Source organism: Centruroides sculpturatus, unplaced genomic scaffold, assembly GCF_000671375.1.
Source record: "Centruroides sculpturatus isolate CEXI.00-Female unplaced genomic scaffold, Cexi_2.0 scaffold14, whole genome shotgun sequence".
Taxonomy (NCBI): domain Eukaryota; kingdom Metazoa; phylum Arthropoda; class Arachnida; order Scorpiones; family Buthidae; genus Centruroides; species Centruroides sculpturatus.
This window is the reverse complement of record NW_019384312.1, coordinates 1,454,048-1,480,711: the sequence shown is the minus strand read 5'-3', so window position 1 is coordinate 1,480,711 and position 26,664 is coordinate 1,454,048. Positions and strand designations below refer to the sequence as shown.

Genomic DNA, 26,664 nt, shown 5'->3' with positions numbered 1-26,664 from the left:
TATGTACATATTTCGAATAGTGAAATTCGATTAACATGATTGTATAGATTGGAAGATGATGACAATACAAATTTTTAAAAATTGGAAGGATAAAAAATATAAAAATATTGATTATGCATATGTTTTGTTTATTTATTTTTCTTATCACGTAATATTGTGGTTCTCAATGTTTTTGAAGTCGGGAAACACTAAACTTTGACATTATTTTCCACAGAACACTTACATCAGCTTTATAGCAGGGGTAGCAAATCTTTTTGAAATCAAGAATTCACTCGGTCTAGTATATGACATCTTTGGCATTTGCAGATTACATTCCCATACGAAAATTATTATACATTGTATTGATTTTTCTTTTGCAACAATTCTTAATTGTATATTTGATTTTTTGTGGAACACTTGAAGTGGCTTCACAGACCATGGATTGAGAATTGTGGCGGTAATAGATTCAAGTATTATCAGGGCATGTGATGCGGAAACATCAAAAACTAATTTTATTATACTCTGTCTCAACTAAGTTGATAGTGATGTAGATAACTTTACATCACAAAAATCACCATGACAGATGAACTACTAAAGAATGTCAATACATTTACACACAATATAGTTTTATCAAAAAATTCATTTACAGGAGGTTTTACATTATGAAATTATTCATAATAAGCAAAATAGAAATTATAAATATTCAAAATAATCCATCTTTTACCATACTCTGATGGCTAGGTTTTCTTGTACTTGGTAAACAATACTTTGCATTCAGCAATCTTGAATAGAACTGAAATTCCCATTCCCTAATTATTTGCATTTTTATTATTGTGTACTTGTTTTTAGTTTTCATACATTAATTGCTTTAAAATTAACAAAGCATTGCTATGTTGCTTATTGTGAAAAATTTCATAATTTAGGGACTTTTGTGAATGAATTTTTTATGAATCTATAATGAGTGTAAGTAATTGGGGTTCTTCAGTTTACCTATCATGATCATTTTTTGTGATGTCATGTTGTCTACGTCACTATCAACTTGGTTAAGACAGAGCATAACTTTATTTGTAATTTGAAAATAATTTATTTTCAAATTACAAATAATTACAAAAAAATTACAAAATTAGTTGTATTTTCTGTCACTAATAAAATTTATAAAATTACTATAAATTTCTTTTATACTTTTTATTCAAATTACTAAAAGTTAAGAATGTTGTAAATATTTCAAAATGATTTTAAATGCAAAATCTTTATTTTGACATTCTGTCAAACAGGATAATTCTATCTAATGCTGTATATTTGATCTCTTGATTTTGATATAAAGGATATTTATAAACATAATGTTTTGAATATGTAAAATGATTTTAGATGCAAATTTAAAAGTTAAAGAGAATTCTAAGTGATTATTTTGAAATGTATTTTAATATTAATTTATTGAAGAATGAATATGGATGGTGAAAAAATATTTCTGAAAATTATTCAAAATTATATTATATAACTTTAATTCACTTTTTGTTGAATTTTATGCAAAGGAAAAACTTATTTTAATAGTTTTTACTTGGATTTTTTATCATCTTTTATCTACAAGTAGTTTATTTTGCCACTATCAACTAATATCTTGTCTATTTTTAATTTTTGTCAAGATTTGGAAGATTTAAATATATTTTCAATATAAAATTTTAATATAGCATTTAATGCTTTTAGTTTACTTATTTATTGTTTTCAAGTTTTTAGAACAGATGATAATGGAAAATACAAAAATATCAAAATTTAATTTGTTGTTTCTTGATTATGTTTGCATATCATACTTAGACCAGAATGTAGAAGAGTGATGACCAATGTATACAAAAAGAAAATAAGTGTATTTAGCTATTATACATTAGGATATTAAATAATATGTTTGAAGTAAAAATGGAATGTGATATATTTTTCTTGATAAGATAAATTTCTATTCCTCAAGAAAGGAGTTTTTAGATAAAGAATAGAAATATATAAAATCAATTACAACTTCAAATTATAGCATGAAGCAGTGTTAAAAGGAGTTATAAAGAAAACATAGAAAAACAGAAAAGGAACAAATAAGGACAAATCTTAAAGAGAAATATAGAAATTGACTGCTGCTAATTTGATACATGAGGTTTGGAAGGTAGAAAGTATCTCAAACCATACAGAATCCATGTAAAACACAGCAGGGTTCCTACAACTTTTGATGTAATTAGGAATGACAAGAGAATTAGTGAGAAGCAAGGTTTACTCAAATACAATAGTGGATAAGTTAACAAGAGAAGAAAAGGTGCACATAGGAAGTATAGTAAGAAAATTAGAAATGAAACTGAAAGAATATCAGGAAGAATATCAGAGGAATATTGTTCAGGAAAGTTGTAAACACTCGATCTAGAAGCTTTATAGTAAAGAAATTTAAGTGGAGTGAAATGTAGTTGATTAGGAGAGTGAGAAGTGAGTACCAGTACTAAGTTTTTTGAAAAAGTTGAAATTATTAAGAGTTTAGGGAAACTAACAGATATGAATAAGAAGAAAGAAATATTGCTAGACTTCATATATAAATGATAACTTACAAAAATTGGAAATACAAAGAAACAGTTATTACAGAATGAGAATAGGATACATCTAATAAAAATTAAAAACTTTGATTTTATTTTTTATTTCTATTGTTTTTATTCATTTTAAACCCAGAATTTACCATCTATTTAGTTTAAAATGTTTTAAGCTATTTCAATTTTATTAAGGGCATCTTAATTAATATACAATCAAGATTTTAGGGATATGTTACAGTTTTATTCATTATGTGTTACATCATTAATTAAAGAACAAAACAGNAACAGATATGAATAAGAAGAAAGAAATATTGCTAGACTTCATATATAAATGATAACTTACAAAAATTGGAAATACAAAGAAACAGTTATTACAGAATGAGAATAGGATACATCTAATAAAAATTAAAAACTTTGATTTTATTTTTTATTTCTATTGTTTTATTCATTTTAAACCCAGAATTTACCATCTATTTAGTTTAAAATGTTTTAAGCTATTTCAATTTTATAACATTCTAGATCTTTATTTATTAACTGAATATAATGTATAAGTCATGAAAACATTTTTAATAAGTAATAAACAAATTTAGAAATTAGTAGATGTGAAAATAATGAAACATCAAAATTCCAAAAAAATCTTGTTAAAACTTCTTAATCCTAGAATGCTAATAGGTTACCAGTAACCTCTGTGAAATTTTAATCTCATACCAATTTTTGTTTTCATTGGAGATAATAATACTGAGCTCACATTTGAAGACATCATCTTTCATCAGTTATATGTTAGGAATCTTCTTGTCTGTTTTTCTAGTTTTAGGATGTTGAAATAGTGTATAACCTCATATTAGTTTAATAAGTAAAGCAATTTCTCTTCTTCTCATCAAAATTATGGAAATTGTGGAAAGATCCTCTCAGGCAGAAGTGCAATTCACTAAATGCATTAGGATGATTATAAAATTGAGTGATTCTAAGTATGATGAAGTTTTGTAAGCTTGACTCAACAATAATGATAATTTTTACTCTGATGCAAATGGATCTAAGTTTGTAGATAATGTTTCTGTGAGTCTGGGCATGAATGATATAATATTTTCTGGTGATGAAACAAATTAAAAGAATCTGCATTAGCAAGTGATTATCGATTACTAAGCAAAAATGACACGTTTGGTCAACTGTTGTTCCATCACATTTTCGTACTCCCAAAAGAAACTTTGTGTTGGATATTTCTGGATGCAAAAGATACTTTTAAATATGCATATAAAGTTACTTTTGAATTGAATGTGTAGAGCTTACTGTTTCATGATACAATGGTATGTTCTGTAGTGCAATTTACTAACAAAAAAAAAATACATATAAGGTATACCAAATACAAGGAACTGCAGATATACAAGTGTACAAGTTAGATTTGTTAGATTCATTAGTTTTATGAACTGCAATTAACACAAATTTTGTGTTTACTGCAGTAAATAAAACTGATTTTCATTTACTATTTAATTCAATTGGATCCAAACTTTTTGTCAAACCTTCAATAAAAAGTGATAGAGTTACAGATAACTCTATGTTAATATTAACATATGGCAATTTTATGTTAATATTATAGGGTTAAATATACAAATCATAATTATAAACGGAAAAAAGTATGAAAAACAATTTTAAAAACACTAGAGAATTAATGTGAGGATATTTTATATGATCTTGTTGATTTTGCTTACATTATTTTATATAAAATTTAAAAAAAATATTAAGTATTATACAATCTTAATGATTTAATAATTAATTATTTTAAAGATAATGAATTCTTAAATTATTATTGGCAAATATATATAAGTTTTTACTCTGGTTTTACTTTTTTTCATCTATTTGAATATCTCACAAAACAAACAGCTTATTAAAAATGTACTTGATTAAATTCCAATAATGAGCTTTTGTAGTAATTTAAACAGTAATTATATTCAATTTAATGTTTTGTTGATTTAAACATGTTGAAATACTCAAGAGCATAAAGAAGTATACTTGAAATAATTAAATGTATTATTGAAGAAATATGTTTTTCAAAAAGTATCTGTCTAATTATTGATTTAATTATCATTATGAAAATGTACAGTACAGTGTAATACAATTAAAGATTAATTTTTATGTATTTAAATATATATGACTCTATACTAAATATATTTTTTCAATTAATACTTAAAAATGATTATTTAATACTATTTAAAAATATTTCTAAAATAATCAAGATTAAAGTTGTATAAAGTTATGTTTTTAATGGAGTTTTAATTATCATGATAAAATAATTATTGAAAAATTTATAATTTTTAATTTACATCTAAATTGTATCATAGAATTGAAATCCACAAAATAGCTATAAAAACTGCTTTATTGGAGAACAGTTCAGTTTTTATAGTTATTTTCTGAAGAAAGGCTGTTTTTTTTGTTTACTTGTGAATTCCTCAAAACTTTTCTCTTTAAAACTTTAAAAGTGTTTTGCTTAGATAAATATCTTGCAGCTTTGTGTAAGCTGAACAATTTTTAACTGGAAAATATTTATATAAACATTATAATACTTTTAAATAAATCAATATTTATTTAATTTAAGAATAGGAAATGATTTAAAATATTTGTCATTAAAAAAAAATCTGGTTGTTAAAAGAGAAGTTTTATGTTTTTTATCATAAAATGATAAGTTTGAAAAAATTTATAATTAAATGCTCTATATTTTTGTTGTATAATAGCATTTAAACAGTTTATTGACTAATATTATTTGATGTGTTTTATGAAGCAAATTAATACCAATTTTAAAGTTTAAATGATAATAAAATTATACATTAATAAATAAATGAAACATTAAATTAACTCATATCTACAGATTTCATTCTCATATATAACTGAAGCAATAAATACAAAACAAAATTGATACTTTATAGTGTTTTTTTAAATTTTGAGTATCTTTTTATTGATTTGTATTGATAATTTATGTAATTTATAAGATTAATTTATAACAAAATATTTTTTAGGAATCTAGAATTTATGAAGTTGCAATAAATGGTATAAGTATGTCCTCTGACTCCCTTCAAGGAACACCTTCTAGTAAGTTATAATTGTATAATATAAAAGTTTTTATGTTAATAATTTAAGTAATATTATATTATTCTTTAAAATTAAAGAATGTTTTAAATATTTATATAAAAATAACTAGTGTAAGTTACTTGATTCTTATAAAGATTTTAAAATACAGTATTATATTTCTATAATTTTTGTTTTGCAATTTGCTTTGTATTTTTTTAACATCATTAAATTTTATTTGATTCATTTATTAAAAATTCACTATATATTGTTTATAAGTTAAGAGACATACTTTTTTCTGTAATAATTTAATTAGTCAAACTTTGTTATACAGTGTATGTATTAATGCTGCACTGACTTAATAATATTTATTAATAAATGCATTATTATTAAACAATAATTTGCCTGTTTGTTTTTTAATTTCATTAATTTGCATTATATAATTTTTAGTAAAAAGTGTAATAGAAACTAATGGAGAAATGGATATTCTTCCTTCACAGAGTTTCTATAAAAATAGTCATTTTAATTATATTTTTTGATTCATTTAAATTTATTATATTTATAACTTTTGAATGAATTTTAAAGATAAAAATAAGAAATTACTTTAATTCATAAAAATAATGTAATAGTTTGCAAATGTATTGTTTTCCATAGAATTAATTTTAAATAAGACTATGGTAATTTATTTTTTATTGTTTTATACTTAAATATGCATAATTATTTAATTTTAATGTTTTTATTTGCTTTAGCTTCTCCAAACAATAATTCAAAACCATCAACTGATCCATATATAAATAATATTTTTCCTGATCTTAATATTCCAGTTTATGCAACAGTAAAAGGAGTAAGTATATATTTTAAAATATTTAAAAAGTTTTATTTTTAATTTTAATTTAAAATTATTTTGTTTTTAATATTTATAATTTTTTGCAATGAAATGATTTTTTTTTGAAAGGACAAAAAATAAAAATGACATTTTTCAATTAATCTGTCATTAAAATAAAATGACACCTTTTTCAATATCACTTTAATTAAAAATAATGTACATTTTTAAAAAGAAATTTGGTTTAATGATTATAGAAAATTTGTTTGCTGTGTGTTTTTTTTCTGTACTCAATGATAAAATAACTATATAATTAAAAAGAAAAATTTAAAAAGATGTAACTTTTCATTCATAATGATACATTTCTAGCCTGTCTTCACCACTAATAACTTGAAAGAATTTGTCTTTTTTATTAATGTTGTTTGGAACTAGATTGTTATTACAGTACTTTTTTAATTAATGTCTCATTAATGATAATAACCTATTCAATTTTTTTCTTTTTAACACATTATAACCTTTATTATGCTATTTTTATTGCAAAAAACTTAAGATAATATATTTAAATATACAGAAGAATAATGATATAAGTACACATATTTGAATTATATAAACATTTTTAATCTTTATATAAATGTTCAAGAAGTTTTTAATTCAGTAAATTTAAAAAATAAAAATATAACTTATGTAATATACTGTTAGGTAAGAATTTATTTATGCTGATGTTTCCTTTTTATTATAATTGTATATTTTATTACATATTTGTATTTATACTTGCTAAATTAAAACTATATAATTACATAGACTATCAAAAAATATCAAGGAATCTTTAAGGATAACATGTTTACTACAATAAAAAAAAAAATCAATTTATTTCATCAGAATGTAAGAAACTTTGGATCAAATTTCTATATTCTAGGTTCGATATCTAGTTATTTTTACCTGTTTTTAGGTTATCAATTGAATATGTACTTATCAGTATATCATTTCACTTACAATAAAAGTATCAAATGGAAATCCTAACATGGGGATATACAGTACATTCTATATGTGTCAAATGGGTGCTGGTGACAAGTGGTTCAACTGTCAATTGGACTATTGAAAAAGAATGTTGAAAATATTATTGTGTATTGTCAGTTTATTATATTAAAATTTTTTCTTTCGATCTATACAATATTGTAAACTGGTCAAACCTTGCATATACAGTATGTGTAGGCTGAGTTCTGTGCACAGGCTTTTTAAAAGTGAAGTTTTTAAAAAAGCATATTATTTTTTATAATGTAGTTTATTAATTTTTAGGTGTCTAGAATAACACAGTATAATAGACTAAGCAGGAATTGAATGGGTACAAAATAAATATAAGTTATACAAAATATATTGTTTAATTTTAATTTTATTTAATTTTTTAATTCTTTCCTAATTTGAGGGTTAAAACCTTTTTGTATGTGGCCTTGTATTTCAAATCAGGTTAAAAATTTTACATTCAAAAATATAGACTTTTTCAATAATTAAAAAGAAGGTATAAAAGATGAATAGAAGAAAGATGAATAAAAATGTGAATGGAATTTAAAAAACCTGTTTGAATGTTTTCAAAGCCATTTGATCTTTTTGACCTTTAAAAAGTCATTTGTTTCTTATTTTTGAAAGTTTTAATTTGATAAAATTTTAATTTTTTATATTTTATTTTAATTTATTGATTATTTATTTCTTAATGTTTACTTCACATTTATATAAAATATTTTAGCTCAGTTTTAAAATAGTTTTATTCCTATTTTCTTTATTTATATTTTTGTTTATTTAAGTGTATTAGTTTATTATAAAGTTAAGAGGGAAATTTTCAAATTTTATTGCATTTTTAGAGAGAACTTTTTAGAAGATCTTTAGAATTAATTAACTTGATAATCATTAGTTTATCTTTTATGTGATTTTGCTTTTAACCTACCATTACTCAAGGATTAATGCTGTGCTCATTTTACATTTTAAAATGCTTGTAACTTGGCTTCTTAGAAGTTTTGTGGCCAAGCTCTCATCTACTTTTCTATCCAAGTATCCCCTTCAACAAGAGTGGAATCAGAAATAATAGTCATTGCTAATGCTTTCAGTGCCATCTATGTTTCAGTTGTGTTAGACAAGTTAACATGGCACTCACCTGTGACTAATCCTGTTTCTTTTCTTTCATATTTGAAGTGGTATGATTCTAATTGCAAACATACTATTGTGGTATGTCGTAACGAGTGATTTATAAGTCCGCAAATAAATTTTACAAATAGGAACACAAGAACAAAAATGTGTATGATTGAATATTCCTTTAATGCACTCCAAACATGGTTCTTTTATCTTGTTTTGTTACAAAGATCCCAATTTAACGGATTCCTTTACCCTATTATCCTCACAGGGAAATAAGTCACCTCCTATTCTCGTACAAGTATATAATATATGCGCACGTAACACAAAACCTTGATAACAGACTTAAAAACTAATCTTATGTCTAACTTAAAACTAATATAACAGGGAAATGATTAGACTTAGGAAAGTATAGAAAGCATAGATAGGGAGTACCTGGGTCCACGTTGATTGATTGATATCTTCAGGGAGGTACCCTTTTACAGACGTGATCTTTTATTCTTTTTTACTGATTCAGCAATCCATTCTCAAGGTTCTCCGATTCTTTCAGTTTTCCTTAGTCCCTCGTGCTTCTTCCTCTCTAATCTCGACAGTCCTTTCCTATATCTGCTGTCTTCTTCCCACCTCTCTCTTTTTGAGCTTCACTCACTGCATTGCATGTCCGTTCCTTTCAAGGTCCAGCCAAAAAGTGTTCTCCTCTCTCTTTTCTCCTTCCTCCTTCCTCAGCTACATTTTCTTTTGTTTATTTCCCCAAATTCAGAGAAGCACTAATACCTTACTCCTTTGTTTCACCCCTGGTTCTGAGAAGGGGTAAGCCTCCTCCCTCAAGTAGTAATGGTCGATATGGAAAGTTCTTGAAGACAATAGAAAGAAAGTAGAAGAATAGAAATAAAATAAGGAATTGTGAACTATATACAAACTACAATATCGCTGATGGCCACAGTATCATAAAACATGATGAAATGTTTCTGAAATTGCTTGATGAGGAGTATGAGAAAGAAAATATGGGATCCTTCCTCACAGACAAATGAGAGAGAGAGAGAATTTCCATATGAAAATCCTGAAAGTGTTGAGAAAGAAACCAGATCCTCCACAGGCAACATCAGCATCAAGAGAAAAGTGTGCATAAATTGCCCAAAAAAGAATAGGAAAACAGCATCCAAGAGTGTAACTGCAACAATCTGCAGATACCGCATAATAATAATCTGCAAACAATGCAATTTTAAAATTCCAGACTAAACAGATTCAGAACTTGAATAGAAATTATGATTAAGTTTAACAATAATTTCAGATATCAATTTTCTGTTTATATATTGAAATTACTCTTAATGTATTCTAAATTAAAAAAAGTAAAATAAACATTAAAATATGTATTATTCATAACAAAACTTCCTGATCTTAGTAAAATCTCTCATTAAGAATGTGAAAACATGTAGGGTGAGTGTGGCACTTACCCTCTAGTAACGGCTTCACAAACTTGACCACAAGAACATCAGGTTAAAAATAAATCTTTAAAAATTTTTTTTGCAAAGGCCTTTGCAAAAATGCAGAAACTGGGTCAACACTTGCGTCCTGTGATCAATAAAGGTTAAAAATTTTTGTTTTACATTTAGAATATATCTTTTTTATTTGAAATTTACTTCAGAATATAATATGTTTTTTGTTCTTACTGAATTTCTAAAGTAAAAAGTTGTTTTTCAGTTTAGAAAAGCTTTTTAAAGCTGTGTGTTACTTCTTAGAAACATCCAAAAATCTGCTTAAACTAAAATCCAAATAACCAAGTGTTTTTCTGGACTATTTCTATAATAACTTTATAGAATAATGAGTAAGATAATTTGATGCTAACAGTAGGTAAAGTTTCATTAAATGATAACCTTAGTAATTAGATAATTTTAAACTTTAATAATTTAATTTAATTTAATAATATAATTTAAGTCTGGAAATTTACATTATAAAAATAACTATAAATATAGCAGGTTTTATTTGATGAGGAGCATAAAAAAAATTCAAAAATAGTTGGATACAATAAAATGCTATTGATTTCTAAAAGATGCTGAAAATGTTCTTTGTTTGTATAATGTGGATTTGAATCATTGTTTCTAATTTAGCAGTGTATTTTTTTTTAGATCAATAAGATCCAAGAATAAATTTTGTTTTTATACTATAGTAAATTATCTTTTTATACGAAGTTGTTATCATTAAATAAACTGATATAAAAACTTATATGCTAAAATTTTATGCAAATTTATTTAAACTTAATAACATTAATATTCATCTTTTATCAAATACAGTTAATATTAATATTTTAAATAAATTAAAAAGTTTTAAAACAATGTTAAGATTTGTTGTAAGTAATATTAATTTTACAATTTGCTTATTTGAAATAAAAACTAAAATATATGGTTAATTGCAATAAATTTTATTTATAATTTTACTATATATTTACATGTGTTTTTAATATTTTGTTATAAATTATATAAATTACAAATTTTGTTATAATTTATTTTAAATATTATTTATCTATGTAGAGAGCATCTCAAATAAGATCAATACCTTTTACTGGTGATTCATCAGATTCATCTGATAATGAAGATACAAGAGTCACAGTTACAACTACATCATCACAAACAACAAGTGGAGAAACAGAATCAAGTCTTTCAACAGGTAGTCCTAGTAAAAGTGGAAAAACAACTGGTAGTAGTTTATCACCTTCACCTGCTAAACAAAACTGCATATCACCTACAAAATCTGTAAAACGAGGTTAGTTTAAATTCATCTTTGTTTCAAATTTTTTAGTTCTTTTGAATGCAATGTTATTTAATTTAGGAAATAACAGATAACCAATGCTTTCATAAAATTTTTTGTACACTATTCAAATGCATATTTTATAAAATTGAATGTAATTTTTATAATATAAAAATATATACAATGTGAAAACAAAAGGTTTTATAACATTTGTGATTATATTTGAAAATCTGCAATATATATAAAATTATGATTTTCATTTAATATAAGAAGCATATATGCTTAAAAAATATTTTTATTCTATATAAAAATATAAAAACATTACTGTTAAACTTTTGTCATTTGAATTATTTGAAATAAATATATTAATATTTGATATAATAAATATTTGAAGTTCTTATAAACTTTAAAAACTTTTTTATTTTAATAGCAATTAAAACAATTTTAATAAACAAATTCAATGTATACTATAAATTTTATTATTTTTATACATAATGCAACTTTCTTCTCTAGAATTTAGTTTTTATTATATTCTGTATTTTTCATTCAAACAAGACTCATTGAGTTAAGTTGACAATCACCATTCATTCATTACACAATGCTCATTTACCATTTTCAACCTTAATAAATATACATTGAGAGGGAGCTTTCTCTAATAATCTTGCATTAGTATTGATATATCAACACAACCCAATCATTTCAAAATTTTATGAAATGATAAATTCTGCGTTTCTTACTAGTTTTAATTTAACTATAATTTTTTGAGGCAAAATATTTTGCTTTAAAAACTTATGGTTAAATTAAAAATGAATACAGAAAGTAAATAAATAAATAAATTTATTTATTTATTTACTTTCTGTATTCATTNTACATAAAATTTATTAATTAATATGACTTATAAAATTTCCTGGTATACATTGTTTTGTAAATACCTTTACAGTTAGATATTCATTTCTGCATGAAAATTAAATTGATGACATTTAATTGAACTTAGGTGATTAAAAAAAAAAAAAACTATCTAAAAGAGTTCTTTGCTTAGGTGCCATGCACTTTGAAAGAAATAATGTCAGTTTATCTGACTAAAATTTAATTTACAATAAACTTTCCATTAACAACATAAAATTAAAAAATAATTGGAAATCAATGAAAATTAAAAACTAAATAGAAAAAATCAATGAAAGAGTGTCAAGTGGAGAAGTTATTTTCAGAAGTGTTTTTATACTGGATGGAGGTAAATTCAATAGCCAGAATGGCAAGGAGGAACACCAGTACAGGAAGAGCAAAATTGGGCATATATTTTAAATGAAATTAGCCCCATTGCACCTATTTTACTATTTAATCTACAATAAATAAGCTTGAAAGTGATATATAAAATGTAAATGTAATTTATAACTGAGATGCTTCCCAGTTTTTGTAATTTCAATAAGTATAGGAAATGAAAACTAACATTAATTTTTTATGTTCTGATCAGATATACTTTTTCATTGCTTCAGTTATTTGCAGATGGCATGTGTTATACAATTCAAATGACTGTATAAAAAGTATAAAAAGGACAAACATATTTTATTGTATGTTTTTTTCTGTTTATGACCTCCCATGAACTTTCTAAAATTGTATGTTAAGTGTCAGCATTGATTAATGTTCCATGAACATTCATCAGGAATGTTCATCAGGATCTCAGAATATGATAGCCATCATTTTACTTATAGAGGTTAAATAAATATTCAAACATTTTTTCTCATGTGAATTGCTATGATTTTTGTAAATAATATAATTTTTGTAAATATGAAAAGCCAGAAATGTAGCATATCAGTAAAACAGATATAAATAGAGATTATATGTAAATATATATATATACGGTCGACCCCCCATAACACTATTGATAATTCCGTTTTATATGAATTCCATGTTGTACGAGTCACTTAGATTTTACAATATCTTTTTTANATATATACTATTAACTTGAGATCAAAAGTTTATAAATTAAAAACAAATAATATATTATTTTAAAAAATAAAAAGTTAAATTGATTTAAAAGCAGTTTAAAATTTAATGTAATTATGACTTAAAAATACAATATTTCAAATAGTGTTATTCTATTTATTATTTTTTGATAGAATAAAATTAAAAATATTCAAATTTCAAATCCTTAATAAAACATATCATGCACTTTCAAAAATTGCATATGAAATTACTATAACATATAAAATAATATATCATTATTTACTGTATTCATAAATAAAATTTTTAACTATATAATTTTTAGACAGAAAGAAAATGAATAAAAATATAACACTTCCTTTTCTATTTATAAATAAATTTTTAATCAACAGGTATCAAAATAAATAAATAAATAATTTATTTATTTATTTTGATACCTGTTGATTAAAAATTTATTTATAAATAGAAAAGGAAGTGTTATATTTTTATTCATTTTCTTTCTGTCTAAAAATTATATAGTTAAAAATTTTATTTATGAATACAGTAAATAATGATATATTATTTTATATGTTATAGTAATTTCATATGCAATTTTTGAAAGTGCATGATATGTTTTATTAAGGATTTGAAATTTGAATATTTTTAATTTTATTCTATCAAAAAATAATAAATAGAATAACACTATTTGAAATATTGTATTTTTAAGTCATAATTACATTAAATTTTAAACTGCTTTTAAATCAATTTAACTTTTTATTTTTTAAAATAATATATTATTTGTTTTTAATTTATAAACTTTTGATCTCAAGTTAATAGTATATATGTTGTTTTTTAGATGCATCAATAGAATCCGTTTTGTCTGATGACTATGCAATTCCACCTGATGCTGTTTCTTCTGATACCATTAGTATTGTTTCAGTTGAACCACAAGCTGTCAAAATGTCAATCACTCAAGTCAGTCCCAAAAAAGTAAGAAATTTTATATTTTTTATTAAAATAATATTTATATTTTACTAACTTTTGTTGAAATAAATAAATCATAATTCAATATTAAAGTTGTTTTTAATTTCCAATTAATTAATTTGACAAAAAAAATTTTTAAGTTGGTAAAAATTTTACTTTACTTGATAATTTAAATAAACAAAATTTATAAAGTGAACAATTAAAGTCAATATCATAGTAATTTTATTTGTACTGTAATTTAATTAACAATTTTTTTAATGATGATTGTGAAAAATTATAGGTTTATAAGTAAAGTTATATTGTAACTGATTATATAAACAAATAAGATAGTTTTTTTATTTAGATTCTTATTATTTTTTGAAATATAGTTTCTTATTATAATTAGGCTGCAATTTGAAAAAATTGTAAACCTATTAAATTCTCTGTCATTTGTCTGTCTATCCTTCCTTAATCTCGAGAATGGCATTGCATAGATGAAAGCAAAGACCATATATGGATAGCTTAGGGTCTGGAGGCCTTGATTAACTATAGATGAGCTTTTGTTGTAAACCAGAAGTCATGTTATTTCAATTCAAAAATTTACACCTGAAAAGAGTTAGATAGATGACAGGCATGACTCCATTGCTAACAGAAAAGTATGATGTACAGGAGCAAGACACTATAGTACTAATTTAAAGTGGAGAGTATATTTTAAATGAAATAAATTAATAAAAATATGATTAAAATTTGCAGCCCAGCATTGTGACAATATCACAATAAATATTTGCTTGTTGATATTTTGATATTATTGAGTTAAACATTTTTGAAAAATACAATATCAAAATTTTGTCATTTTAATTTTAAGCTCATCTCAGTCATTGATTCTAGATTGTTTTGCTTGTAGTACAGTGTTTGAATTTATTACTAATACTTTGATTTTTATTTTATTGATTAAAATAACAATCTTAGCTCAAGAAAAATATCTAGGTGAAAATAACAATATTTTTTTTGACTAGGTGACTAGGTTTCACTAGGTGAAAATAAAGATATTTAAAATTACCAGGGTTCCAACATTTTTTAATAAGATGAAAAGGGTTCTATGATAAAAATATGTTGGAAACCACTGTCTTAAATTATTCATTTTTATGGTAAATTAAAATTGGGTATTTTCAAGCAGAATATCCTGTATAATTTAAATAAAATATTAGCAAGCTTTTGCACTTTATTAATTTGAATTTTTTAACTTAATTAGAAGAGAAAAAAGAACAAATTTGTATCCAATAGTTGTAAGAACTCACTTTCATGGTAATTTGCATTTATTCAATGTCCCATTTTTCAAAAAAATTTTCCAGTATATTCTGAAACAATCTAAGAAAAATCACATAAATATTTACTATATTTTCTACTCTGTATACTGTAAGTTGAAATCTTTTAAAACTCTCTTTGAAAAAGACATTTTCCTCTAACAAAATAATAGTATTAGGCGTAGGAGGTTGCTACTGCTGTCATGTGACAAAAACTTAAATGTCTTAGAATTATTTTATCTGACATAGTGATTCTTAGTCAGCCAGAATAAAATGCTTGTTGTAAATTTGTAATATACCACATGACACAAAAAATGCAGGGTTACACAAAATTAGGGTTCTAATCAAGTGTTCTATTTTTCATTGAAACAATAAATTTTGTTTGTGTAGTAAATAATATATTAATTGAATAATTATTTTTAATTCTTAAAAAATAAATCATTAATTATATATGAAATGAATTTTTCATTTAATTTGTATTGAAGAACTATTCAAATATTATGTCAATAGTTTATGGGGAGGGGAATTCATTTGTATCTCATGGTGGGAGGAGGGATGGTCAGTCTTTGATGATATAAGATTGTACTTATTGTTTTTCACCCACCAGTTGTCGCAAAATTTTTGGAGGATGACTGCAATATTATTATAGCATTCTTTTAAAATTGTTTATTATATATCATGCAACTTTCATGTTCTGATATATATTTTGACAAGAATTTATATTTTTCCATTTTATAGGCTGTGTCAGTCTGTAAAATGAGGATTGCAATGATCTGCATTCAGAATTCTGCAGTCAAGGTGCACTGTGAAAGTAGTTCATTACCAACTTGTAGCTGCCACAATAAATAAAAGTAATGTTGTAAACAGATATAATTGTGTGAAAATAATTTCCCTGTATTTGTGAATGGTTTTAACTTTTGGTCTGATGGCATAATTAAGGGGAGAGAATACCTTGATTTCTGATGGCTGATGATGATGTGGTAAGGGAATCAAAGTAGGATACATTTTTGCTGATATAAGATTTGAATGGCTTCTGATTATAAGAAATGATAAAACTATGTTGAAAATAAATCAATGAAAATTCTTAAGCAAACTTCATGGCATTTCATTGTATTATCTTTCATATTTAATTTTCACAACACTTATAAAAATATTTGAAGTTTTTTCTAATGAATGTTCTATATGTCTTTCAGGAATCTTTAGAGAAAAGTGGTTATTTAACTAAATTAGGTGGAAAATTTAAAACATGGAGACGTAGATGGTTTGTTCTGAAAAATGGAACACTAAGTTACTATAAAACTCAAGTATGTATACTTTATAATAATTTATTTATTAATAATAAGTATAAGCTTTAATCTTTAAGCTATTAATGGTAAATAAATATATTTCATATCTTGTTGATTATATTTTACTGAGAAATTAGAATAAAAATATTGAAAAAAATAACAATATTTCAAAAATTCTTTAGGATTGTTTTCCATTTATGTCACATGTATACACATATATATTATATGTCCATAAATGTAATGGAATATTTTAAGTAAGAAAATATACTATATATTGTAATTTCAACTCATTTGTATTATATTTATAATTATCTCAATTACAAATTATTATCTATTTTAAAAGTTGGCATACAAGTTATATTTACATAAATTAAAAGTCAAAAGAATTACCTATTGCATTATTCAATAGTTTTCTACAAGTCAGTTTTACTAATGTGACTCTGGGGACTGAAGGATGAAACTAATGCATCATGTTTAATTTTCAAACTTTTCAATAATTAATTTTCTGTATCTTATGATGATATCATAATAATGTAATTCTTTCTATTTATTTATAAAAATTACTTCTATATTATTTCAGAGTAAAGTAAAAATTAATTACTATAAATTTTTAATGTTTATTTAAGAAATTGTAGTCAATTTTTAATTACTATTTAATGATGGCTCTAAAGGGAATATTGAAATGTTGATTTATCTTTTGTTAATTTTTTTTATCATTCACTATAAAATAAAAGCTTACAATTAAAAACTGAAAATTTAATTTAATAATAGAATTTAAAATCATTAAACTGAAATAATTAGTATACAATAATAATTTTAAGACTTATTAATTTTTGTATTAATTAAATAATAAAATGTAATTCAGAACTGAAAGTTCAGTAATTTAAAATGATTCACAATTAAGTTTTAATTATTTCTTGGATTATTACATATAATTTTCATAAATTATTGATTTATTTATTTCCTTGAAGAACTTAATATGAAAATTTTATTACTTTAGTAAATATATTTTAATGATATTATATTAATAATTCAAAATAATTTATAAACAAGTTAAATTTATCGTATAAAACTTCATTTTGATTCAATAATTATGTTCAGTATTTATGATTATTTATTAAATTGTTTGTTTTTTAAATTAAATTACAGTCATTGTATTATATCATAAATTACAGGCATTTAAATTTACATCAAATTTTGATAAGAACTTTAAAATACTACTCTTTAATTAAAATATAATTTGTTACGGTTTAATAGTTATTAATTGATGCCTCTCAGTAGTTAGAATGAATTATTTTTGAACTAATTTTTTTAATTACTACATTTTTCTATTAATTTTTTAGTGATTAATATTGTAATTTTATCAGTTTGATGTGTAAGTTTATTTTGTAATTTTCATTAATTAATAGTTTTTTTTTAAATTTTATATCAATTTAATGAATTATATTTTATGTCTGTATATAATAGAGAATTATTTCAAATTAGTATTTCCATTGGTCAGACATTGAATTGTATTATTTTGCTCAACTTAGATAACTATTATTGATTTTTAATATTTAAAAGAATTTATTAGATTTTATATAGTTCTTGTTTCTTTCAAAAACTCTTATAAATATTCTGAAATTTAGTTGGTTTAAATGCTTCAGTTAATCTTATGCCATTCTCTACACTAGGGATTGTAAATTTACCGACTTTTTCATTTACCGGTAATTTGGTAAATTAAAATTAAAATACCGGTTTACCGGTAAATTACCAGTAAATTTTTTTTTTGAAAAATAAAATTAAGGTGATAAAAAATATGTCATTATTATTTCGATTTCACATTTTTTATTTCAAAGATATCAAATATAAAAAATATAAAAATTAAAGTGTTATTCTAAACAAACTATAATAATAAATATAGAAATAAACAGAAATAAAATAATACAGAAAAATAAAAATACAACAGAAATAATATATAGTACCTAATACCATTTTATTGATTACCACTTTTAAAATTAACTTTTCAAGAAACTTAAATTATTTATAGTATTATCTCCTAATTTTGATCTAAGTTTTGTACAAAATAATCCAGATCCTGAGAATACCCTTTCTGATTCAACACTTGTTGGACGAATGGTCATTACATTAAAATTAAACAAAAAATACCTCACATAAAATTAATAATGAGGTATATTGTTGCCTACACTTACCTGTTTTTTTTTTTTTTTTTTCAATGTCCCTTTAGCCCTTTTAAATATCTATAAACACAATATTTTCTACATAGAAATTTCTAGTATGGCTTTTTCATTTACCTAATTACCGGTAAATTTCAAAAATTTACTGCTAAGTTTACTGAATTTTGTCAATTTAAATTGGTAAACCGGTATACAATCCCTAATCTACACATTTAAAAAGTAACTAATATATTATAATACAATTTTCAGACTGAAAAAGTAAACTAGTTTGTTCTATGTATTGCTCACTAGGAGCTAAAAAAATTATAATTGAAATTTCTACAAAAATAAATATGGAGTTAGTATTTTTGCTTATGAATAAAAAAAAAAAAAAAACAGTAAATAGAAATCCAATAGTGTAAAATGGTGACAACTAAGAACTTGAATATGTTATTAGTGAGCATCATATAAGTGTTAGTTTTATAATAAGATTTGTGATTTAAAACATTGATCTTCATTTGCAGAATCTAGTAAAAGTTTAATGCAGAAAAGTATTTTAAGAAATAAAACTTTGTTCTGATTTCTAGAAGAAAGGTTTTGTTGTATTCTTATTTTGTATCACTTGTAGTCTGTTTTAACAGATAAAAAAAATAATAAAGCATTTTATTTTATTCTTATCAATAAAAACAAAACATTTTTTATTTTTGATCCTTGCTTAATAGGAACATTCTTTAAAAATATTAAAGAGAACTGAATATATATTTCTCAAAAAATTTTGAATAAAATAAACAAAACAGAATAATTCTAGGTAGTATAAAAATTAAAAAATCAAGTAATTATTAGTTGTTTTTATTTATTTATTAAATACTATACATCAACACCCAAAATCAGCTAATAAATTCCAACACTTTACTCAAACAAATGTTTACTTTCGTTTTCAAATGGACATCTTCAGCTTACAACTGTTGAACATAGAATGGAACTAATAATTTAAAAAACAGAACAACTTAAGTTTAAAAACAAATAACATTCAAATTTTTCCAAGTAGAAACTGGCACATGCACATTACAGTGCTCTCTACAATATGGGAATAAACATAAATAACTGATATGTTCATGCAACTTTTTACACACCCAGAGGAAAGTATTTATTTTAGCAAATATTTTTGTATAAAAGTTCTCTCTATATATTTATTTATTTATATTTTATTTTATTCTAATTTATAATATATTTTATAGAATGATGTCTGTCGCAAACCCCAGGGACAGATAATTTTAGATGAAGTATGCAGGGTTAACAGGGCAGAAGGTGCAGCAACATTTGAGGTATTGTATTACATTTTTGTTTAAATAAATTGACAAAATAAAATAAAATAAAAAATGTTTCCAAATCGATAATAAAAAAAAAATATAAAAACTTTTTATGTTATAGTTGTATAATTTTCTTTTTATTACATACCATATTTACTCGCATATAAGACAAGGTTTTTATACATTTTTCACTGCTTCAAAAACATAGGTCGTCCATAGGTATGTTTGAAGGATTCTTTGCGGTTTTGTGATAATTTTTGTGAACCATGTATTCACATTTTTTAATGGATGCTCATTCTATTGTGTTTAAAAACAAAAGTATTTTATCTGGGTCGTTTGAATCATTCTTGTGTATTTTCAAGACTAAAGCTGAAGATAAATAGCAATAGGAAAAGCAATGCTTTTGAATTGAATTCCAAAATCACACAGGAGCCTGAAATAAGTTTAAATTTATTCCCAGATGAAAATAGATGATTTTTCAGAATTCAGAATTCGGAGAAACCCATAAGTGTAATCGACAGAGTGGATTTGACTGTTAAGAATTGACAAAAAAGGTTCCAGACTGTTCAACTTTACATGAACAAATTATGTTGTCGATTTTACAAGATTTTTCCTTAAAGTTTAAAATCTCAGTAATTTTTACAGAGCAATGTGTGCATTTATGTGTATTTGATATAGAATTGGAATTGTATTAATAAATCTAATTTTCTTTAATTTGATCTTTTAAGTCACCTCGTCCTATATGTGAGATTGTCTTATATGCGAGTAAATACGGTATATTCTTCTAATTAACTTTAAGTTTTGATTTATACAGATATCTAGTTATAAGAAGTTGTTATATTTGATTAGAAATATATATCAGGTATATACAGGTATCCTTCATTTAACACGGTAGTTATGGTTTGGAAAAGTGTCATGTTATGCAAATCTGTGCCATATGAAACAAAGGACTAATGCAAAACATGGGGTTATGTCCCAGAAGTTAGCAAATGTATACTATTCTTTTTCGTTACTAAGAGAAATATGTTTATTAAAGTAATCAATAATTTTTTTTCAATCAATAATTAATTAACAATCACAATTAAAAGTACTGTATTTTGCATTAACATTAATTTTAGTTAAATGAGGGAGTTTTCTTCTTACAAAATATGCACTATTTTGTTGATCTTGATCAGAAGTATCAGCAACATTTTCATATTTTTTACTTTTATCATAAAAATATTTTATTGATGATGAAATAAAATATGTTTTTAATCAGAAATTTTTGAATTTCCGTCGGATGAATAAATTATTTTTTCACAAATTAAAGACAAAGTCGCTCTAAAAATATATTTTAGACGATCACCATTTTTACATAGTGTTCTAGAACAAATTATAGACAGCTGGACCTTCCTTTTTAGGCTACACAACTGCCTACATTTAAAAAAGTTCCTTAAAAAACACAAAAACCAATAAAGATTAAAAAATTCTTCTTTAAAATTGGAATGGTAAATCTTGCGACGTCTTATTAGTTCATCCTTATCCAGTTGGGTTTCTGGCTCCTTTTATCTACCGAGGATTAGTGCTGACAAATGTAGATTACGCCAAGATATCCCTCTGGTGACGAATTTTAACGATATATTTGAATTTCTGACGGATGAATAAATTATTTTTTCACAAATTGCTCTAAAAAGTTGCTCTAAAAATATATTTTAGACAATCACCACTTTTACATAGTGTTCTAGAACAAATTATAGACAGCTGGACCTTCCTTTTTAGGCTACACAACTGCCTACATTTAAAAAAGTTCCTTAAAAAATGGTGATCGTCTAAAATATATTTTTAGAGCGACTTTTTCTTTAATTTGTGAATCAGAAATTTGTTTTAGAGAGTTGAGTTTGTTCAGTCAAGCATAAGCGACTTTTTTCCAGAATTTGTGTTTGAATACTGAATTGATTGATATAGTCTGGGCTTTTATGCATTATACCAAATTTGACTCCATGACATCATCATTATATTGATTGGCATAAGATAGTGATTTACTTTTGTCATTAATGGTACAAAGAATTTTGTATCATTGCTATGTTTTGAACTAATGTTGTTGTAAATACAGAATAAGCTTTAAATCTAACAATATTAGGGTACTGGAAATTTTTGATGATAACATGGAAATTTGCAATAACAAATTGTTATGAACTCTGTAAGACAAAATGAAGATCACCTATCAAAGGATAGAGGATATCTGGGAAAATAAGTTAGTTAAAAGTACCAACAATTTCAACTTAATGAGACTGTATTAAATTGAAAATCCTACTGTGCCAGACCCTGTAGACAGTTTTGAGTTAACTCAATTTGATTTAGCAAGGTTTTACTGTATATGCATTTCTTGATTTTGATAGTTTTTTTTAATTAAAATATATGTAACTATTAAATCACATAACAGAAAGGTGATTTATTACTTTGAGATTTATCAATTCCATAAGGTGTTGAATAGCATGCTATTGATAAATTAATCACAATGTTAAAGCATGTTTCTTGTCTCTCTATAAGTACCGATAAACTTGCAAATCCCAGTAAATTTCTGAATAAATAACGTGGATTAGAAAAAACTTAACATAACGTGAACTGACGACATAAATATTTTCTCTTTTCTATCTGCATAACATAAATAAAGAGTTAATATATATGCCTATCAATAAATTCTAAATAATGCAAGAAAAGGACAGTAATTATGTTTTATTGAAGGTATAATTCATTTTATTTTCTTTGTCATTTTAACAACAGTTGAGTGAGATTTTTGCTCCACCTTTTATTGATTTTTTTCTTTGCAGAATTATTTCATTACTTCCTAGTATTGACTTATTTGAAAAATTTATTAATTTTTTTGCCTTGAGTATTATAAATCCTATTTTTTGCTTTTAAATACAACCTTTTACTATTTTAATAATAAAAACAATAATTTTTATTTATTAATTTGAATTTTAAATACAAGATCATTTTTTGTTATAAAAGAAAAATATATTATATAATTAAAAGTAAAAATACTGATTTGAGGTAAATAATTATCTCAAAATAGCTAATAAAGATTTCTTATAGAAGGATGATTAAAATAACTAATTGGACCGAAATGAATTTTTACTTTTGAAAAAAACTTAAAATTTTCAAAACAAATACTTAAAATGTAAATTACAAATATAAAATATATGTAATAAATATATGATAAAATTTTAATGTATAATATCAAATCTATATTTTTATGTTATACAATATTCTTTAATTTTATTATATTCTTTTCATAACAAGTTTATACATATTTTTAGATATCTACTGGAAAACGCACATATTATTTAACTGCTGATTCAATAAATACAATGGAAGAATGGGTTAAAGGTAGGTTTTAAAGTTTATTTATTTATTTATTTTTTGATAAATGTAAGATGTAAATTATTTGTTGTAGAAATTTGAAGTGTAAGTAAAAATTTAAAATCTACAAAGTGATTATAATTCTTTTTTTAATAGAAGTAAGAGTTTTTATTTTAAAACATTTTCTAAAGTTTTCCTCTTTAGGGTCAGATTCAGGAATTTCATTAGGGGATGTGCTTCATGTGAATATCAATATCCAAAATCAATTATTTTTAGTATCAAGACTGTGATGTATATAAATAGATGGTTTTCATTAATCAGAAAGAAATATTTTTATTTTCAATGGATTTAAAAGTAACATTCATCTTAGATGTTTTCTTGCATATAGATCTGTCATTTCATCTAAGTTTACATCAATGTCTTTATGTGTCATTAACAAAATAAGTATGTTAAATCTCTGTTCACTTGTACAGCTTTGTAAATCATCATGCACAGTACATGTCTCAATAACAAATTTGCTCTTTTAACACCAGATGAAATTACTGGTATTAATAAAAGATTTAAAACTTTAGTAATATTTGGGAACATTTAGAACAACTTCTGCTATTAGATAATGTCAATCTTATACTATCAGACTTATCATCCATCTCACACCAAACTCTTTTCCATAGTTTTAATTCATGTTTAAATTCATGTTTAATTCATGGCAAATCATCTACAAAATAATTTAAAATTTCATTTTCTAGTTTTTCAATTAATTCACAGCTCATATTTAATGGAATCAATAGAATATCGTAATCACATTATTAGCCATTTTCTCAAACCTCAGATTAAATTAGAGAATCTAATTTACTCTGATCTTATATACAGTAGAGTGTCGCTTATCTGAATCAATTGGGAACTGGGATTGTTCGGATAACTTATTTTTCGGATAACCGATTATGTACGAAAAAATATATTAACCTATGCCATGTTGAAATTTTTCTCCGTTGAATTTTCATCGATGTTAAGCCTAACGTAAACTTTTTAAAATAATAATTGTGGCTATTGTATCGTTAAAAATGATTTATTTATTTTTTACAAACAAAATAAATATATTGAAAAATATAAAAACAAAAAAATTATACTTTAGAAGTTAATCTAGTATCAAAAATGTTTGATTCAGCACGACAAACAGTCTTCAGAAAAACACCACACAAAAGTGCCAGTGCTGCCAGCTAAAACACACACACCAACAAGAAAAAATATTGGAGTAGCCCAACATATAGCCAAAGATTGCAGCGCCACAGCACTAGCAAAAATTTAAATTTGCTGACTGGAATGCTGTTTATCCGAAATGTCGGTTAACCAGCTTTCAGATAAATGACGCTCTATTGCACTCTTGCTGTATATAACATCAAATTCTGAATATCTTCTCTAGACTGTTCTAACACTGATTTCACACGAGACACCATTTCAAATGCTTGTACAATATCTAAAGTTGATCCTTGTAGTTTTGTAGAAAAACGTTTAACATAACTGAAAAATTACAGAACTGTTTGGAAACAAATGATCATTGTAAAATCAGTCATTTTTTTTAAACATACTAAATGCTTCTATAATGGTTTTGCTATCACACACCCTTTCTCGTAAGATGAAATTGCATCTGAACACTCAGCTGAAAGTTCATATATTGTATTAAATTTTATAAAACTGTGTTTTTTCTATCCTTCATGTTTCATAAAATAAACCTAGTTTTGACTTAGAATTTTGTGCTGATTCACTATTTTTATTTTTACTATTAATATCACAAATAACTTGTTCTAATCTTTGAATCTTTTTAGAAGAATCAATTTCACTTTGTTGAATAATCATAGTCTTCCACGTTTTCAACTTGCTCCTTTCCAATTGAATTATCACGTGCACATTTGTTGTTTTCTGTCAAGTGAAATAGCTTGGTAAATGCTTTTACAATAGTAATTTTCCTTTTCATGTTTTATCCAAAAATATTTTTAACTTCTAGAACACCCACCTAACCGCTAGCTCTTCTATCTTGACTAAAATTTCTCACTCACCCACAAAAAGCCATTTTTATGGGATGAGTGAGATATGTCAATATTTTTGTCTTTTATGGAATATCATTATCTCCAAATCCTATTATGGTCATTATCTTGAACCTGCCTTAAACCAATTATTGTAAGGTGCACAAACAAAATAATTGTATGTGCATGTGGGAAAAAAGTAACTATGAAACTGTGTTACGAGATAGTTTACAGTGTTGCCAGATTTGGCACCACAGCAGATTATTTTTTTAAACAGTAAATTCCACAAGAAAATTTTTAATGGAATTACATAGATGATTGGCGTGATCAGGAAAAGTATGGTGTATAGGGGCAAAACACTATTAAAATTGAGAGCATATATTTTAAATTAAATAAATTAAAAATATGAATAAAAATTGCAGCTTGGCATTGTGACAATGTCACATTATAATTTTATTGATTTTTTTATTATTATTACTATTATTTTTTTTATTATTATTACTATTATTTTTTTTAATTAAAATACAGTAAAAAGTTTGGGGCTGACTAACAAAGGTGCAGTATAGCTTAAATACACTAAATACTTTCTTAAATATCCTCTGCTGAAATAGAAATACTTATTATGATATAAAATACAGTATGCTTTGGATACATAAGTTATGATAACATTAAAACATATAGTTTCAATGCTATTTAAAATTCAAAATTTATTACAACTCAATCTTTAAATATAATAATAAAAAGTATATTTTTAAATTAATAGATAAAACTTTTAAAAACTTTTAGATTATTATCTTTAAAAAGTCATTATCATAGGCTTGATGTAAAATAACTGCATATCTTGTCATGTCCACGCCATAATGTCATATGTCACTTTTCTTCTAACTGATAAGTGAGTGAAGTTATCGAAACAACAAAGATTTTCAATGAAAACTTCCTATGAAGAGAAGTTACCATTGAAAAATCAGGTCAATATATCATAAATTGAACTTTTTATATGATTTCAAACTCTTTTGATTTTTCTCTAAAATTGTTAAAAATTGGATATATGACCTTCTAGCACATCTGACAATCTCTTCATG

The 26,664-nt window shown here is 24.0% G+C and overlaps 1 protein-coding gene across 1 annotated transcript in view; it reads left to right on the top strand.

Annotated features, from left to right (window-relative positions):
• Positions 1-26,664, top strand: part of LOC111621887 (uncharacterized protein CG43867-like) — a 243,537-nt gene that overhangs the window by 96,249 nt on the left and 120,624 nt on the right. The window contains exons 8-14 of the mRNA XM_023364145.1: positions 5,543-5,615; positions 6,341-6,435; positions 11,064-11,295; positions 14,057-14,190; positions 16,661-16,771; positions 20,148-20,234; positions 23,519-23,588. Coding sequence (XP_023219913.1) covers positions 5,543-5,615; positions 6,341-6,435; positions 11,064-11,295; positions 14,057-14,190; positions 16,661-16,771; positions 20,148-20,234; positions 23,519-23,588 — 802 coding nt within the window. The remainder of the gene's footprint in view (positions 1-5,542; positions 5,616-6,340; positions 6,436-11,063; positions 11,296-14,056; positions 14,191-16,660; positions 16,772-20,147; positions 20,235-23,518; positions 23,589-26,664) is intronic.